The sequence below is a fragment of the Planococcus citri genome, chromosome 5, assembly GCF_950023065.1.
Source record: "Planococcus citri chromosome 5, ihPlaCitr1.1, whole genome shotgun sequence".
NCBI lineage: Eukaryota > Metazoa > Arthropoda > Insecta > Hemiptera > Pseudococcidae > Planococcus > Planococcus citri.
The window spans coordinates 40,278,263-40,297,917 of record NC_088681.1 but is presented as its reverse complement, the minus strand read 5'-3'; the positions used below and the strand labels follow the sequence as shown (position 1 = coordinate 40,297,917).

Sequence of the window (19,655 nt, the reverse complement as noted above, 5' to 3'; positions counted from 1 at the left end):
GCTCGAATAGGTAAATTACTCAGCTCAATCATCAACCAATCAAACTGAAACAAATAATTATCCAAGTAAATTAAAGTGACTTATAAAAAACTATAATACAACATAAATCAATCATTCAGTTATAAATATGTAGTTATTATCATCTTTTACATTAACTCCTGAGATTTTATCAACTCGGTGATCATGCGAGCTTTGAAAAATTTTGAGTTACTTTCAATCGTTGCGATTTTTTCCATTGTTATTGTTGTCGGAGCTTCGTCACCTTTTCGCGCAAATTTTCAACATCTTTCGTCAGACATACACGAAAGCACAGATGTCTACAGATTACCCAATCAAGTGATACCAGTTTCTTATGAACTTAAAATGGCTCCTGATCTGAAGAGGTTTATATTCGCTGGCAAAGTGGATATAAATGTTCAGGTGCAGTTTACAACTGATCGAATAGTTCTACACAGTAAAGGTCTCCAAATACAAAACGTGATGGTAAAAGAAACAAAAAAATGCTTCAGTAATGCGACAATTGCAATACCTGTAACGTATAAATTGGATGAGAAAAATGAGATCCTCATCATACAGAAAAAGAAGAAGACTAGTGACAAATTCAAATCCAATACGAAATACAAAGTATCGATTAAATTCAATGGCAGGTTAGAGTCAGATCCCAGAGGATTTTATCGTACTTCTTATAAAATGGATAATCAAACACGGTAACTTACTATTTTATTATTACCTACCCATCATTTTAATATGATCATTTTTTTTCTTCGTAATGTAAATTTATCTACATTTTCAAACAGCGATTTTCAATCTTTCGATTTTGTATTTTTCAGCTGGTTAGTGACAACTCAATTTGAAGAAACTTATGCTAGAAGAGCATTTCCATGTTTTGACGAGCCTCGTTTCAGAACTCCTTTCACTATTCACATTGCACGTCCAAAAAATCACATTGCTATTAGTAATATGCCCAGTGAAACAGATTATTTGTTACCAGCAGAGTAAGTGAACTTATATGTATCTAAATACCTATAATAATAACTTACGACTCAGGGTACCTCGTAACCTAGTATCATATAACTCATTTTGATTTTTCCCCTTGCTTCGCATTGACTTGACATGTGTTTGAAAGTAATCTAAAAATGATCGAGAATTCGAGAGACCTTTCAGCACTCAATTTAGAAAAAGTGGGAAGTCGAAGGGGTTGGATATTTTGACCATGTTTCGGGTACACGATTAAAAAGGAGGGACAAGGCAAAAAAGTTTCGACTTGAGAAAATAAGTCAATATTTGAACTAAACTTACTTCATACCTACCTACGTACCTTTGCTACGAGCTGAAATATTTCAAAATCTAAGTCTGTGGGAATTATTTTTCGATGTATTTGAATTTTAGCTCAATGAGTAATGGTCTCGGATACGAGAAATTTCAACCAACTCCACCAATGCCGACGTACATAGTTGCCTTCATGGTATCAGATTTCAAACTGCTGATTGATCAAAATCAAGATCGCAGAATACGCGTTATTGCCAGACCTAATGCTGTGAAAAAAGGAAGATACGCTTTGGAACAGGCCAATAAATTGTTGACGTTTCTCGAAGGATACCTTGGAATTCCTTATACTTTACCAAAATTGGATATCGTAGCGGTGCCAAATCACACGAGTGGAATGGAAAATTGGGGAATGACCGTTTACGAGTAAGAATAGCAATAAGATCAGTAAAACATTCCTTTCGACTAATAATTGAGAAAAGAAAAATCTGAAATGCTTTCAAATTTTCAAAATGCCCTGACGTTTTCAATTTTGAGTTGACTTATGTCCCTTCAGTATTTATGGTAGGCAACTTAGCTCACACATAAATTATTTGGGTTGCTGGTTGAGTTATTTATCAGGAATTCCGACTGTACGGAAGATTTTTCAGATATGACGTCATAATTCGGCTAATTTATCGTTCACGAAACTGATTCGTTCGTTTTCAACGAGTGCAATCAGTGAATTTAATTTTTAATTTTTTGTAATCTTCGGATCTTGCGAACTTCGATACCTAGAAATGAATAGTTGAATATTGATTATTGACGTAAAAATCAAAAATGAAAACACATAGGTACATCAATTTTTTTTAAATATATTATGTTTTGGGAAAAAGCTTAAAACGAAAAAAAAACTGAATGAACAGCTAAAATAGTGTAGGCGAATTAGCATTTAAAAAAACATTTTTACCTAGCCAAGCTTTTTTTGCGGGAAATTGTCGAGGGTGACCCCATGAATAATTCCTGAGAGTTACCACCCCGTACCCCTCTTGCTAATTTTTTTATGGGGGGCTGACCCCCCCCCAAAATGGGGTTTTCGCAGATTTCTCCTCAGGGGTTGATTTTACGTCGAAAACAGTTAAGTACTTTTTTGTTCTACGTCAAATTTCCGATCTAGTGATATATCAACTGTCCTTCTACCCCCAAGGGGGGTGGGGCTAGAACCATTTAAATGAGAGGGGTTTTCTAAAAAACATATCGTCGTGTAGGAGGGGTGAAATGGCCCCCGAGAGCGTTCGGGTTGATACTAGCATGGAAGGTGGGTACCATCGAGAAACTACCGCGTGAAAAATTTCAGATCCACACCACCTCCCCTTTTTGGGGAACCCCCCTTTTTTGAAATTTCAATAACACAGTCCTCAGCCCCATTTCAACCGATTTTGAAAATTTTTCTGGAAGTTATGTATATACTTGGTAGATATCCCCACAAAAATTTTCAACCCCCTCCCCTCATATTTACCCCTCAAAATGGTGTTTTTTTTTAATTTTTTTATGCCTGCTAACAACCAAGATTGCGAGGTACAATTTTGGAAACACGTTTTTTGGATGTATTTGTGACCCCCAAACATCATATACTATATTAAAAAATTTTGCTTTGGTGCGCCGTGGTGAAAACTTGGAATAATGTATCTTAGGGGGTGGGGGGGGGGTGAAATGGGAACTTTGAAAAAAATAACTATTAATGAGTAGGGTATCGTTTTCATATGATTCGATACCGCTGAACACGAATATGACGTCAGATTTTCTGCTACACTCACCTAGCCCTCTCCAGAGCCCCTCAACCCCTCAATTTTCAGTATTTCTGAAATGAAGTTATTTTGATGACATTGATGTCGTTTTCATATGATTCGATACTGCTGAACACGAATATGACCTCACATTTTGTGCTACACTCACCTAGCCCTCTCCACCCCCATAAAAAAATTAGCAAGAGGGGTACGGGGTGGTAACTCTCAGGAATTATTCATGGGGTCACCTTCGACAATTTCCCGCAAAAAAAGCTTGGCTAGGTAAACATGTTTTTTTAATGCGATTTTTCAGCTAATTCGCCTACACTAAAATAGAAAGAAACAAGACGAGTTTTAAAAATTAAAAATAATTAAATGAAGGCACCGTATTTATTCATTAGGAAAAAAAACAATGAACAACTAAAATAGAAAGAAACACAACGAGTTTTGAAAATAATAAAATGAAGGCAACGTATTTATTCATTAGGAAAAAAGAAAAAAATCCAATGAACTACTTTACTAAAATAGAAAGAAACAAAACGAGTTTAAAAAATAAAATAATTAATAATGGCACCGTATTTATCATTATTCATTTGGAGTTTTCTTTGGTAGCAGCAGGCAAGGTTCTGGCACCATAGCAATGCTCATCACCACTGATATTGCTAATTACACTGATCGCATTCGATGTATTTACCAACGAATCAATCACAAGCTGAGAATGCTGCTGAGAAATATAATCCAATGTAATAGGTTTTTTATGTTTTGGTTTCCTCTTCACAGTCGATTGAAAAATACTCTTCTGCTTTATCAGCTTTTTCGGTTTCGTACCTTTAAGATTTGATTTGTACTAATAAGGAGTTTTCATTTTGGAAATCAGTTTATTTAATAACTCGTTGATATCATTTTTGTTTTCCTTCGGATAAGTTTTCATATTGTAGATCTTCACAATTTTGCTTTTGATTGCTGAACTGAAAGTAAAAACATTGGATTCAGTTTTCTCATTATTCAGATTTTCCTTTTCCGTTTCGTCATTAATGTCCACAACTTGATCAATCTCATTAATTGATGCTGGAGCAGGAGAAATTATCGGAGGTTCTGATTCTGCTTCAACCACATGGTTATTAAAATGTTGAGCAACAGATATCATCGGAGGTTCTGGCTCTGCTTCGAGTTCGACCATATGGTTTTGAGCAAAAGATGCTGGAGCAAGAGAAATTATCGGAGGTTCTGGCTCTGTTTCGACCACATGGTTATTAAAATGTTGAGCAACAGCATGAATATGCTTGCATAAGTTGAAGTTTATAACGTTATCTCTGCAAGAACATCGATATAAATGGATACAAATCGAACACTCACGGCATTTTAAAGCACAGTTATCTTCAATACATTTATCCAAAATTTTAATTACTTCGTAAGGAGGGTTCTCTTTGTTAGAAGCGCTTTCAACGTGCCATTCATTTCCATCAGATACAGGTGAAATTGCCGATTTCAAGATTCCAACGCTTCGTTGGTGGCTATCGAAAATTTTTGTAAATTTTGCAGTGCATTTGTTTCTTTCGAGTTTTATTTTACGTTTGAACATCTCATTATGTACAAACAGCATCACTGCATGCACGCCACGGTCCAACCTCTTGCATGTAATGCCGTTGAGATACGAATACTTGATTGTCTTGTGCATGGCCTCTAGAGACATATTTGTATGCAATCCAATGTATTTATGAAAACACATCGCCCACTGTGTGGTTTTGTTGTAATATTCTCGATGAAAATATGCATGAAAGGATTCCGTTTCATTATCAGCCTTCAAATCATACATAAACGTATCCAAACCATCCTTGAATTTCTTTTCATCGAGCTCATAACATAAACTTCGCAGGCAATTTTTCACTAAAGCAAGTTTGGACGAATTATTTTTAATCAATCTTCCGGCATTTTCTGTCCAATTTTTGAACACGTGCCAAATGCAAAGCAATTTCAGTGTTTTCTGCATTACGATTTCCCAGGCATTATAAAATGATTCGGCACCGTCAGACATGAAGGCAGCAGTACAAACAGTTCCAACTTGAGCTTTTATGCAATTGAAAAATTTTACAAACAGAGTTGTATCACCTCGATTTGAGAAACAGCAGGCAACAGGAATACCATTTCCGTATTCGTCTATCACAACGAGAGTATAGAGGTAAAAATCATATGAATTAAGTCAGTGCGTGCCATCAATACATACCGCAGTTTTACCAAATGTTTGCAGCATCATCTTCTTTTGGAAGGAAGTCATGATAACGAGTACAAAATCCTTTTTTTCAAATATATTCTCTTCATCAGGAACATCTTGATTTTTGAAATATAAAACTGGATTATCTTCGCCCAGGCTTTTCATCTCTTCGATCCATTTTTCAATACTATCATAATCATTTCGATCCCTCTGAACTGATTGATTTACGTTAAACTCCTTTGAGATATCATTCAACGCTCTTCTATCTACGAGGTGGATGCGTTCGATTTTATCCAAATTATCAGAATATGGCGTATCAAGAGCTCGTATATCTTTCAAAATTCGTTGAAATGGAACACCTTCATTTAGTTTTTCTGAAATAATAATTGTTCAATTAATTACGATAAACTCATCACTAATGGTAATAGAACTATATTGAACCGGTGAATTGGTAGTAAATCTCTTAGGTCAACGATTTTCAGCTTATCAGATTTCAACAACGGAACTTTTCCAATTTGACAGTCATGTCCAATATGAGTTTTTGTGAAATAAACCATCACGTTTCCTTCCTTAAAACGGACAACTTTCATTTGTGACACACATGCATGTCCGATTTTCACGCTACCAGTGCCTTTAATTCGTTTTCCTTTTGTAACATTGGCAAGATAAGACCTATGACACCGAAAATACTCGACGTATCCGCTTTTGATTTTTTTCGTACAGCTATCCTTCGAATAATGCTGTCCAGTCTTGTTCAAACCATCTTGCCAGTTTTTGAATTCTAAAATGCAAAACGAAGAATGCTTTCTTAGTTATGTAGACAGTTATATAATTATTTTATTTAAAACAGGATAACTACTAAACCATACAAACCATAATCATTTTTAAAAGAAAGCTCTTCTTTGTCAATGGATACATCATGAGAAACAAGATGCTTTTCATACTGCAAGTATGTGGAAAACTTTTCAACACAGAAACAACAGGAGATACGTTTATTACGAACTATTTCACGGCGAGGTTTAGTATAGATGTGAGTGCGAATATGCTTCACCAATTTACACTTATTAGTGAATGTTTCAAAACAATGAGCGCAAATATACGCCATTTCTTACATATTTTGATATCAATTTTAAAAACTGAAGTAATATTCGAATGATTATACTAGAATAATAATCGAAATCGAGTCGGCGGCGTGCATGATAGATGAAGTTGAAGTAAAATAAATAATTTCAAATCACATGTTATTTGAGGAAGTGATTCAATCGAGAACGATAAAGGATGTGATGTCACGGTGATGCTCATAAATTGGCCGAATTATGACGTCATATCTGAAAAATCTTCCGTACAGTCAGCATTCCTTATTTATCAAGACTGTTATCTTGTCTTGAACTTTTTGGTCGTCTTTTATAACTACTCGTAGGTATAAAATTAAGAGGTAAATATTAAAAAAAAAACGAAACAGCAATTTTCAAATGGTGGATCTATTAGAAATTCAAATTTGACCTCATTCGAAAGACCATAATTTGGTAAATTGATGAGATGAAAACTTGGATATATCAGTCCAAAAATGTCCTTAACATGAGTTTTTTGAAAATAAAAAGTTCCAATGCAATAATTTTTCATTAAAAAAAAAAAAAAAAAAAAAAAAAAAAAAGGTAGAAGACCTTCAAATATACCAAAAACTCTCGCAACACCCAATATCTATTTGAAAACGTGTCACACTACAGAAAACCTTTGTTTTGACCAAAATTTGATGACTGGGACTTTCTAAAATACTGTGTAATTTGTGGGATTAAAATTTCAATTTTGTGATCAATTTAGAATTTTTGCTGTAACCTTTATGAATGAAATTGTGATTGTCTTCCATTTCCAAACAGCGAAAATTTTGTGATATTGGATGGTAACGGTTCTGAAGATCAGAAGATTGATATAAGTGAAATCATAAGCCACGAATTTGCACATTTGTGGTTTGGAGATTTGGTAACACCGGCTTGGTACGATTATACTTGGTTGAAAGAAGGATTTGCGACTTATTTTCAATATTTTGCGACTGCTGCAGTAAGTCTACGTCGATACCTATTTTTTTTTTTTTTTTTTTTTTTTTTTTTTGAGAATACAACTCATTTATTTATGCTTTTTTCCTCTCAAGATTGGGCCACCTACTTGGAATCGTGAAGAGATTTTTGTTGTTGAAACGACTCAAATGATTTTTTTGGAAGAAACTTCGTTCAAATATGCATTAACACGGCCAGTACGAACATTTCAAGGCATTCATGGCTCTTTCGACGACATAAGTTATCGAAAAGGTGCAAATATAGCTACATATTTAAAAAAAACAAACACTGATGGTACTAAATAAGTACAATGTACATCTAATTTCTAATTCAATTTTTCAGGTGCTATTCTGATCAGAATGTTCGAATTAATGTTTTCTTCAAGTACATTTCAAAACGCTCTGCGTAGGTTTCTAGATGATGGGTGAGTATAATTCAAAAATTTATTCAAATTTATCTTCAATGATTTTCCTTTTCACAAATATGAAAATTTATTACAGGCGGCGAAATCATAACGGGGTAGCAGTGCCCAAAAATTTATTCGATGCATTTGACAAACAGGTGGAATTCGATTCGTTGTCACATCTTCCTCCTCATGTGTACGCTTCCGACATAATGAGAACATGGACCGAAAATATAGGATACCCTTTAATCAATGTAACTCGTTCTTATAAACGAGGAACAGCTGTGATTCTACAGGTAAATTTCTTTTAAAATCAACTACATACATAAATTGCATTACCTACTGATACTTCAACTGAAGCAACAAGATTATGGAAACCTACCTCAATTAAATCAAGTTACAATATTTTTTACAAAAAATAAGCCCAATTTGAATTTTGAAAAAAATTCTTTAAAAATCGAAAAATGAAATCTATTGGTCTGGGAATGTACCTGTGGGTTCTCTTTTGATTTTCCTCTTAAAATATTTCAGCCAATTCGGGGTAAACGTATTATTTACTAGCAAAAAAAATTCGTACCTATTCTAAATTGTGATCATTTTAAAATTCAGACACCATATCCCCTGAAAGTGCCATCCGATGATTCAAGCAGAGATCAAAAATGGATCGTCCCACTGACCTTCACAACAGAGTCCCAGCAGCAGTTTTCAAATGTTCAACCAAATTATTGGTCATTTGCGGACGAGCCTACAACACTAACCGGATTTAATAATTCAGAGTGGATTTTATTCAACTTGAAACGATCAGGTACCCATCTTATACTTCCTGTAACAGAAACTTTTTCAATCTAATTTTAATGGACGCTTTTCCCTCGCAGGATATTACAGAGTAAATTATGACTCGAAAAATTGGCAACTCTTGATCAATCAGCTGATGAAAAATCATAAGAAAATACACGTCCTAAATCGAGCTCAATTAATCGACGATGTGTTTACTTTAGCCACTGATCGATTAATCAATTGCAAAATAGCAGGTCGTTTGATAAAATATTTGCAAAATGAAACAAGTGTTATACCTTGGTATCCTGCCTCTGTATGGCTTTTGAAATTGATATCCAGTAAAAAAACGGACCCTGAATCACAGAAAATTCTCAAAGTGAGTATGCCATCGTACAACTGTATCTACATTTAAAAAATTCTATCCAATCTAGGAAAATTCACATAGACCTATGATCGATCAAAATCAAATGAACCACAGTCGAAATTATTTTTTCTTTCTCTAAACATTCTTTTCAGAAACAATTGAAAAAATTCCTTAAAAAACCACTCAAAATCATCGGATGCGCATCAACAACAGATGATAAAATCACGCGAACTGGGAAACAAGTATTTTCAATACTTCTGAAACAAGTAGGCATAAATAAGTGTGCAAGAAAACTGTTTCAAATATATCAAAAAAATTACAATAATTTAAACAAGTGAGCATTAAGTTCAGATACTCAGATAGGTACCTACCTATGTACAAGTAGTTGAATAATTCCGTATTAGAACTTAACAGATACTCATTTTTTTCACAGAATTCCACAAAATTTGAAATGTGCAGTATTTTGCAACGCTTTACGTTACTCTGATGAGCCCAGGAAAATTTACGAACATTTATGGCATCATTATCAAATAAGTAATGAAATGTACGAAAAGAAACAAATTCTTGAATCGATATTTTCTTGCACAAATGACGAAGAAGTTATCATAAGGTAATGCTACTCAGTACTCACACTGACATTATTATGTAAATTACATAGGTAGGTGTACCTACCTATTTTGCGAGATAAACATCTCGCAAGATCTTCAATTAGAAAGTTAAAAGCTATGAAGAAATCAAAATATCTTCAATTAGTAATTTTTGAAATGTACGTATTGAAAACTCAAAAATTAGATCGTCCTTTCTTTGTTTGCATTTTTAGCATTTTATCGAAAACAATTGATCCAGAAATTGAAGAAATTTCTCAGCATGATATATCGTTTATTTTCAAAAAATTCCCTTCAGAAATACCAACGGTTACTGCGACCATAAAATTTGTCGATGAAAAAGTTTCCAGTTTATCGTAAGTACACGCAGGCCACATTTGACATTTTAAAAAAAAGTTTTATCCAACTAGAAGGATGGTTACCTAATTAAAAATCTTTCTATTTCAGCAACCTTGATGAGAACTGTATCAACTTTCTTAGAACTTTACTGATTTCGATCGATTCAAAAATCCAAACCGAAGAACAATTGAACATGATTAAAAGTTTGGAAATCAAATTTGAATCTCTAGAACAACAAAAATACGTCGAATACGTCAAGCTGGTTAAAAACCTGCGCACTAATGCTGAGAAAAAAATCATATTCAAAGAGTTGCTCCCGAATAGATGTTTGTTGTTGAATAAAACTTCCGAAACTTCTGCAATACGAGGGACAATCTCAAATAATCTATTCTGATTTTGAATTGAATTTTTGTGATCTCAAAGTTTTATTGTTAGTACATATAGAATATTATTTTATTGATATTTTTGAAGCACATACCTACTTTATAAGTAAATACGAGTAAGTTGGCTTTTGTAAATTAAATTGATTGAAAGATTTTTACAATAGGTCGAGATTTAAATAATATTTCAACAATTTCAATCGTTTTTGTTAATCCAATTAATTGTTTTGGCCTATAGATAGATATTTACCTATTATTTAGATTAATTGGTTCAAATTAATTTGTACATTTAGAATACCTAATTAAATAATTTTCTATGATTATGAAATTACTGAACTATGTTTGCTGTTGAAATTTGACCAGGAAGCTCCATGTATTCATACTTATTACTAATAAGTAACATGAATATTTTTCGATGAGCTGGGATGTGCAGCACAGGATTCTCTTTTCGATAAATAAAAAGATAAAAATAATCCAACAATTTTTCATGATAATGAGTTTTAATAATCAACTCTGCAGGATATTACAATAGATAGAGATTATGGAAATGAAAACTAGAGCGGTTTAAGTGGAATGTAGGAATGGCGATGACTAAAAATTCGCATAAAATTATCCATTTAGGCTTATTGAAAAAACTTACAAATTAATGCAGAAGACGTTAGATTATTTAAGGAATGAAATTACACAACTCTGAGATTCCTTAAAAATAGTTCGCCGTTTGATCTCAACAATATGATGGCACATTCGAAGTTGGAGAAGAGATGGTATATATGTATCTACCTATTCCTAATTGTATATCAGGCAACTCTACCAAATTTTAGGAAAACTCATTTATTAAAATATTGTTCCACATGTAATTTTTTTGGTCTTTTTTTCGTACCTAGCTAAAATTTTATAACACCGATCGCATAAAAATACATAAGGTTAGATATAATTTGATGTACATTATTTTATCTGAATGTTTCAATTTTGATAAGTAGTACGTACGTACTTTTTATCTAATATCCTGCGAAATCGATTATAAGCATCCGTTACCATGAAAAATGGTCGGATGATACAACATCCTTTTTGCTAAATTTGCCAGCTCATAGAAAGAAATAGATTTTTTAATCGTTTTGAAAAATGTTAATAAGTAATCCGCGTTTAAAAACGTTGAGGATTTGAGAAGTTCCAAAAATGAAAAAAAATCATCTAAGAATTTTTTCACCTGATAATGCCATTTGTAGGCTATATCTTAAAAAATTCAAACCTCTGCAGGACTCTGAATTTTTCTATTGAACTGGTGACATTTTTTTGTGAGTTACGATTTCCCCTCCAGAGCTAAAATATTCACTGAGTGGCTCATTTCAATTCAAAATGAAAAACCCTACTAAATTTGGTCAAGTAAAATCCTCCAACACTTTTTTTCGCGATTCCCAAAATTCTGAATATTAAATTCCCTTTCGATATTTATAGCCCCATATCAGTGATTTGTCCGCCCCTCTTACGATTCTTGTTGATTCTGCCTAAAAAAGGCTATACTGAAAAATTTTCAAAATCGGTTGAAATGGGGCTGAGAAAAGTGGTATTGAAATTTCAGAAAAGGGGGATTCCCCAAAAAGGGGAGGTGGTGCCGATCTGAAATTTTTCACGGGGAAGTTTCTCGATGGGACCCACCTTCCATGCTAGTATCGACTCGAACGCTCGCGGGGGCCATTTCACCCCTCTTATGGACCGATAGCTTTTTTGTGTTTTTTAGAAAACCCCTTTCATTTGAATGGTTCTAACCCCACCCCCTGGGGGGTAAAAGGACAGTTGATATATCACTAGATCGGAAATTCGACGTAGAACAACATTCTACAATCATTTTTGGGATATAGTCAATACATTTCGATACATTGGCCAAAAACTGATTTTGGGGGGCTCAGATCCACAATTTGGGGGAAAGCACACCCAGGACAGGAGGGGACTCATTGGATTCGTTTTCAGGACATCAAAATGGACCAGTATACCAAAAATCAGCTTGCCGCCTCGATTTGCACTATAGACCATATTTTTATGCTAATTTTACTGGACTACACAATTTTGAAATATTTTTCTCGTCACCTTTCACAGTTGCAGTAAAATTTTCATAATCGTAATTAGGGTATCTGAATTTTAAACCCATGTACATCGCAATCGTTTAGTTATTTGTACCAATTTTAATCTAAATCTACAACAATCACACGAACGGTATCAGCACATTATCTGATCTGCAAATACGTTAACAGGATGTAACTCAAAGCAAGTACATAGAAATATCGTAATCGCTCAATAAATTTATCAGCGAGTTAACGGAAGGAAAAAATCATATTTAAACGATTTCAAAAAAAAAATTCGCACATTTAAACTCGACCAATTTTTTTGTGAAGTCGTTAAAACGTGAAAATTGTACAATTCGATAATCATGGGACCGAAGAATAATTTTTGGTTATTTTCCAGCGTTATTATTTTTACTACCGTTCTTCTCGTTGAAAGTTCGCCGTTTCCACATCGTTCATCAACAGATTTACAAGATTTAAAAGATGGAAATGACAAAAACGCGGATATCTACAGATTACCTAACGACGTGATACCAGTTTCTTACGAATTGAAAATGGCGCCTGATTTGGAGAAGCTTACATTCACTGGCCAAGTGGAGATAATCGTTCACGTCCATTTTACAACTGATCGGATAATTTTACACAGCAAAAATCTCCAAATACAAAACGTAATGGTAACAGGAGCTGAAGGAAGCGTGAAAAATGCAACCGTTCCAATACCCACATCGCATACATTGGATGAGAAAAATGAAATCATCATTATAAAGACAGAAGGCAAATTCAATTATAATCAGAATTATAAAATATCGATTACATTTCAAGGCAAGTTTGAATCAGGTTACACAGGATTTTATCGGGCTTCCTATAAATCAGAGGATAATCAAACACAGTAAGTTATTTTATTTTATTTTTTTAAAAGTACCTAATCTACTCCTTTTTGTTCGGGGAAACCTACCCACATTTTCAAACTTTTTAAAAATTATTTTCATTTGTTTTCTGCAGTCTTTACCTACTTATTTTTATATTTTTCAGCTGGTTTGTGGCCACGCAATTTGAACAAACGTATGCTAGAAGAGCTTTCCCATGTTTCGACGAGCCTCGTTTCAGAACTCCCTTCACCATTTATTTAGCACATTCCAAGAAACATGTAGCTATTAGTAACATGCCTAGTGAAACAACAGAACTACTACCTGCCGAGTAAGTAAATTATATAAACCCATTTTTATATTCATTATTCAATCGCAAAAGAAACAAGAAAAGAAAAAAAAACAAGCACTTCTATTTTTTTCAAACTTTAAAAAATGTTTCGAAATTATTCTTTCTTTTTGTTGCTTGTTGACAAAGTTCAGCACTGTTCGCTTTTTTTGCAACATTCAATTGGGCGTAAAAATCTTGGCAATTATTATATGCCCAGTATAAAAAAATTGAAAAAAAAACTATAGGTATGACGGTACAGTTAGAAAATAACTGTTAAAAATTTTCAATTTAAAACTACACGTAGTACCAGTAAAAAGATGCGGAAATTGAAAAAAAAATCTGAAAATTTGGTCCATTAGAACTCGTGTAATGATTTTTTGAAGGTTGAGTTGTTTCTCCACAACGTTCGAAAACAAAGTGGCAGGTCGACGAGCTCACAATGTGACGTCACAAGGTCAAGTTTACATTCTTTTCACAACATGACCGGCGCGTATTTGATGCGCAAATCCGTCTTTTCATTCTTCTACGTACATATATGTAGTGCTGTGCGTAGATTGTGTATTCACCCTGTGACGTCACGTTGCTGTGAGCTCGTTGACCCGCCACTCCGTTTTCGAACGTTGTGGAGAAACTCAACCTTCAAAAAATCATCATTACACAAGTTCTAATGGTCAAAATTTCCAGATTTTTTTCAATTTTTGCATTTTTTTTCTTTACAGGCACTACTTTTAGTTTTAAATTGAAAATTTTAATTTTCAAACGATTTTCTTTCATCTTCTGCAGATTGTTTGAATGTTGAAAAAATAGGCAAAGAGTCCCAAACTTCGTCAAAAAGTGACAAAATTTTTCAAAATTATAATTCCTTCAAATTTTTGATGGGCTTTTAAACAAAGTTCAAGACTTTTCACCTATTTACCTGACATTGATGGTTTCCATCAGTTTCTAGATACCTACCTATAATTTCATTGAAAATTTAGTATAGTATCGAAGAAGTGCCAATATGGAGGGAAAATATCCTTACTCCAAATATCGATACGTGTGATGTTAATTCGATAAAATATTCGATTTTATTTTCGATTCAAAATATATGATTAAGTATCGACTCCACCATCTCCCACGATACTAATCCATAATTAGGAAGCATTAATTTCAATTATCATGTTTTCAGCTCCATGAGCAATGGCCTAGGATATGAGAAATTTCAACCAACTCCTCCAATGCCTACATACATAGTTGCCTTCATGGTATCAGATTTCAAACAGTTCACAGATCAAAATCTAGACCAAAGAATACGAGTGAATGCCAGGCCAGACCTCATACAAAAAGCACAATACACCTTACAACAGGCTTCTAAACTGCTGGCATTTTTCGAGGGATATTTCGGAATTCCATATCCTTTACCAAAGCTGGACATTGTAGCGATACCAAGTTTCCGAGGAGGAATGGAAAATTGGGGAATGATTGTATTCGAGTAAGAATAACTCCGAGAATTATGCAAAATAAATTCATAGACCTTACCTATTGATCTAAAGATATTAAATTGGTTCAAACAGTGAAAATATGGTGATTTTGAAGAACGACTACAAAATCTTTGAAGCTGCCGTAACTACAATTATAAGTCATGAATTTGCGCATTTATGGTTTGGTGACTTAGTATCGCCTTCTTGGTACGATTATCTATGGTTAAAAGATGGATTTGCGACTTACTTCCAGTTTTTCGCATCTGCGGCAGTAAGTATTTGTTTTTAATTTGGTTTTAAAGAACAATAAAAATATCCGTTTGGTAACACCAATTTATATTGTTTTATTAGATAGAACCAACTTGGAAACAGGAAGAGATTTTTGTCGGGATTGTGACCCAAAACACCCTAATCGAAGACATATCCTTTGAACGTGCAATAACATGGCCAAACCGAAAAATCAAAGACATTGAACGCTCGTACAATGAAGCAATGAGTTACAACAAAGGTACAAAATTTATCAAAGAAAATTCATCTACATGACTGCAATCAAATAGGTATTTAGAATGTTCAGTAAGTTACTTAACTCTGGCACGTTTTCACAGGAGCTATTTTGATCAGGATGTTTGAACTAATGTTTTCTGCAAAAACATTCCAAAGCGCACTGCGCAGGTATTTAATAGACGGGTAAGTGAAAATATTTATTTGAGTCCAAAAAATTGCATCTTTCTTTATCGTCTGTGTTTCTGCCATGATACAAAAATTCATTACAGGCAACAAAATCAACATGGTTTAGCAGTGGAGAAAAATTTATTCGATGCATTTGACAAACAAGTAGACTTTGATTCGGTGTCACATATTCCTCCTCATGTACACGCTTCTGATATAATGAAAACATGGACCGAAAATATCGGATACCCGTTGATCACCGTGACTCGTTCTTATGAAGAAGGAGAAGTTAAAATTACGCAGGTGGATATGATTTGAAATTAAGTGTTTAACACAGAATTTTTCACAAGCTTTACAAATCTAACACCTCTTTTAAAAATTCCGTTCCATTTTTCAATCAGAGAATGAAAGTGGCAGAAGTGAAAGGAACGCTCTTCTTAAAATGATTTTTTTTGTTTTCAACTGTGAAAATTTCTTAATTTATAGACTCCCTATCCACGACGAATTGAGGCGTCTGATGCTCGATACCAGGATCAAAAATGGATCGTACCATTGACCTATACAACAAAGTCACAGCAGCAGTTTTCAAATCTTCAACCAGTTGATTGGTCATTTGCTGATAAATCTACAAAATTGACTGGATTTAATAAATTGGACTGGATCTTATTCAATTTGAAACGAACAGGTTGAGTACCTGCCCTTATATTTCACACTGGAGCGAATTTTTTTTTGTGGTTCTCTCGGAGAAAATCTATCAAATTCTTTTTTATGATGAACAATATTCCTAAAAAATGTCGAAAATAGAGAGTTTGAGAGGAAAAAAAGATCCGAAAAGCAAGTAAAATTTGAAAGCTGCCTATATCAACCAGCTTGTAATCGATTATTTTTTTTCGCAGGATATTATAGAGTGAATTATGATCCGGAAAATTGGAAACTTCTAATCGATCAACTCATGGAAGATCACACAAAAATACACGTTTTAAATCGAGCTCAATTAATCGATGACGCATTAACTCTTGCTGAAGATCAGTTAATCAACTGCACAATAGCTAGTCGCCTGATTAAGTACCTTAATAATGAAACGAGTATAATACCTTGGTATCCCGTCTCTCTATGGTTTCAGAAATTCATAAACGAACAGTCCAATTCTGCACCACTTAAAGTAAGTTGATAACAATTTACAACTGGGCAGAAATTAATTTAAATTAAGTACGTATATGTACCAATATAAGGGGTGGACGGTGGAAAAAAATATCGAAGGATTTTATGACTAAATTCAGATGCGGATTTTTCGCTGTAGTCCCTACCCAACCTGCTTTGAGAAAATTTACCGCAAAAGATAGTACCTATTTGAGATATAGCGTCGGCCTAGGCCATTGTCATATTTTTTTTTTGAAATTGGCTAAAATGGACGAAAAATTGGCATCACTGCGTTTAAAAATATTTCCCTATAGTTTCAGAAATGATAATTATAACTTTGGATGTTTTGGCATAATAAATGCGAAATATTTTCGAAGAAACAATTTTCAAAAAATGAATTCGTCTAAAAATAGGTAAACGATTTGGTAATTTTCAACCGCTCAGTAGAACTCTAAAAGTGGTCTGGGATTTTAATGACAATGGTCGAGGTCGCATTGCACAAGTAGCTACCTATTACACATTAGCACTCGATCAATTAAGACCTAGTAGCCTACCTATATATAAAAATCATAATATTAGATATGTATCTACTTTCCTTTTTTCCCCTCGTCATTCTCTATAGAATCAATTGAAAGCAATTCTCGAAAAACCACTGAAGAAGTTTGGATGTATATCTGAGTCAGATGATGAAATTACGATCCTCGTGAAAATACAATTTCTAAGTCTTTCGAAAGATCTTGGCATAAATTATTGCACAGAACAACTATTACAAATGTATGAAAAAAATCACGATAATTTCAACAAGTAAGCAGTTATAATTATTTTGAGTACGTATCCGAGTCCCGTCTCCCATTTATAATCAATCATACATACAACTGACTTTACAGAATTCCACAAAACCTGAGACCAGCAGTATTCTGCAATGCTCTACAGCATTCTGATAATCCGAAAACAACTTTCGATCATTTATGGCGTAACTATCGGCGAAGTAATGAACCCTATGAAAAGAAACAAATTTTAGAATCTATATTCTGTTGCGTACAATATTTGCCCGACTGGGTCGTGACGATGTATAATGAGTAAGTCAATGTTTACTTAAAATAAAACAAAATCAACGGGCCACTGTAGGCAAATAATTCAATTTTTCTTGTTGATAATATAATACGTAAGGTATACCTACCAGTTGAAAAAAACTCGTCTTTGACTTAGTTTGAATAAATATTCTAAGATTCTAAGAGACTGAATAAAAACTAGTTAAATACTTTTGCTTGTTTGCAGCTGTCTCAAAAATGGATGTAGTATACTTAAAATGGACCACCCAGAGAGAGCTTTTTCCATGCGGAAAAATTTGCGTAACTATCAGCGAAGTAATGAACCCGATGAAAGGAAACGAATTTCAGAATTTATTCTTCTGTCCAGCTGGTGGAAGGAGTAAGTTGATTCAACGTTTACTTGAAATAAAATCAAATCAACGGGCCTAGTGTGAGTGAAGAATTTAATTTTTCTGATGAAAAAAAATTCAACGTTGATTCAGTTTGAATAAATATTCTTAGATTCTAAGATATTTAAAAAAAATCTAGCTACGTACTTTCGTTTGTGTGCAGTGGGGTCAAAGTTTTAGATGGTTTACTTGACCAGGACCACGTAGAGAGTGCTTCGCCCGCGAAGACAACTTTAATTAAATCCTTTTTTAACACGTTAGTTACGACCGAAATCATTAAACCTTCCCAAGAAAGCATTAATAATTTTTCGTAAGTTCGCCACATTCAGTAATTTTTCAAAGTGACGAACTAGTAGGTACCTGCCTACATACAATAATAATCGTTCAATTTCAGCATCCTCGATGAATACGGTATCGAATTTTGGGAAAGTTTGTTGAATTCAATCGATTCAAAAATCCAAACTGAAGAACAATTGGAGTTGGTCAAAGAGATGGAAATTGAATTCGAATCTTTAGATCGAAATAAATATTCAAAATACATCCAAATGCTGAGAAACTTGCGAATTAACGCTGAGAAAAAAATTGCATACCGCAGGTCTACCAAATTTATGGAACGGTTTCCCGGTGAATGTTTGTTATCAAGTTAAATTAAACTCATAAAAATACTGTTTTATTTTAGAAAAGTCATGTAGATAGGTACTTTATTCTAGATAATTCGATTCATTTTTGATGATACCTGCGTATAATTTTACGGAGGGGTATTTATGTGCGGTACCTAGGTATTGAAAGTTTTAAAAGTTTCGTCAAGAACTTCAGCTGTAATGCCTGAGCGAAAACCTCTAGATGTGTTTGATTGAATTAGTCAGGATGAGGATGAACTATCCTGAGGGAAAGATGAACAAGGGATACCCAGATGATCATGTTTTCGCATTGGTATGGTTGCTCGCTCTTTTCTTTTTCTCATCATCCTGAAAATTCGAATCAAACTTTTCTCTAAACCTATTTTTAATTAATAATTATATAGGTAGTTTTAAGCTGTGTACATATTTTCAATGTTTTCCTCTTGTTTTTTTGTTCGCATATTTAAAAATAAATTTCTCCCACTCTTTTGAGAATGGGAAAAGTTTGAAAATGAAAATCAAGAATGCTCATTTTCAAGGAGCCTTTGTAGTTTTTAAAAAAGTTTAGAATTATTGAAAATTGGAAATTCTACGTTATTATGTAGTACGATTGTTATCATTTCAGCATTCCTTGATGTCAAATAATGCGCCATGAAAAATCTTCTCAAAATTTTAATAAAATCCTTTTGAACTCGGAAATCGTTTAGAATCGATTGAGCTTGTGAAAAAGATTATCACCCAAACATCAGCACCAGATTTTGAGCTGTAGAAGGTTTTTTCAATTTTGGCTGACTTTTTGAAAATAGCGGAAATAGCCTATCAGTAGATACAATAATTTTCAAGAAAAAATATACCAAAAAAAAAAAAACGGTTTATGTACACGATTGCCACCATTTTCAAGT

The 19,655-nt window shown here is 33.7% G+C and overlaps 2 protein-coding genes across 2 annotated transcripts; both read left to right on the top strand.

The window, feature by feature from the left end:
- The first annotated feature begins 32 nt into the window (after nt 1-32).
- On the top strand, nt 33-10,437 carry LOC135847724 (aminopeptidase N-like). Its single transcript, XM_065367390.1, has 13 exons — nt 33-707; nt 831-995; nt 1,390-1,692; nt 7,122-7,302; nt 7,394-7,550; nt 7,641-7,722; nt 7,799-7,997; nt 8,311-8,506; nt 8,577-8,854; nt 8,995-9,176; nt 9,276-9,452; nt 9,663-9,803; nt 9,895-10,437. The coding sequence occupies exons 1-13, from the start codon at nt 184-186 to the stop codon at nt 10,178-10,180; spliced, it is 2,871 nt and encodes a 956-aa protein (XP_065223462.1). The 5' UTR covers nt 33-183; the 3' UTR covers nt 10,181-10,437.
- A 2,094-nt stretch (nt 10,438-12,531) lies between these two features.
- LOC135847449 (aminopeptidase N-like) lies at nt 12,532-19,265 on the top strand. Its single transcript, XM_065366978.1, has 14 exons — nt 12,532-13,115; nt 13,259-13,423; nt 14,592-14,894; nt 14,977-15,154; nt 15,235-15,391; nt 15,489-15,570; nt 15,657-15,855; nt 16,039-16,237; nt 16,449-16,714; nt 17,315-17,496; nt 17,580-17,771; nt 17,971-18,123; nt 18,297-18,443; nt 18,528-19,265. The coding sequence occupies exons 1-14, from the start codon at nt 12,592-12,594 to the stop codon at nt 18,778-18,780; spliced, it is 3,000 nt and encodes a 999-aa protein (XP_065223050.1). The 5' UTR covers nt 12,532-12,591; the 3' UTR covers nt 18,781-19,265.
- The last annotated feature ends 390 nt before the right edge of the window (nt 19,266-19,655 follow it).

Bases quoted from the DNA above. Each gene is read 5' to 3' on its own strand.
- LOC135847724 (XM_065367390.1), top strand. From the start codon at position 184: ATGCGAGCTTTGAAAAATTTTGAGTTACTTTCAATCGTTGCGATTTTT. The intron at 8,855-8,994 runs GTGAGTATGCCA...CATTCTTTTCAG, and splicing joins AATCACAGAAAATTCTCAAA to AAACAATTGAAAAAATTCCT. The intron at 9,453-9,662 runs GTAATGCTACTC...TTGCATTTTTAG, and splicing joins GACGAAGAAGTTATCATAAG to CATTTTATCGAAAACAATTG.
- LOC135847449 (XM_065366978.1), top strand. From the start codon at position 12,592: ATGGGACCGAAGAATAATTTTTGGTTATTTTCCAGCGTTATTATTTTT. The intron at 15,155-15,234 runs GTAAGTATTTGT...TTGTTTTATTAG, and splicing joins AGTTTTTCGCATCTGCGGCA to ATAGAACCAACTTGGAAACA. The intron at 15,571-15,656 runs GTAAGTGAAAAT...AATTCATTACAG, and splicing joins CGCAGGTATTTAATAGACGG to GCAACAAAATCAACATGGTT.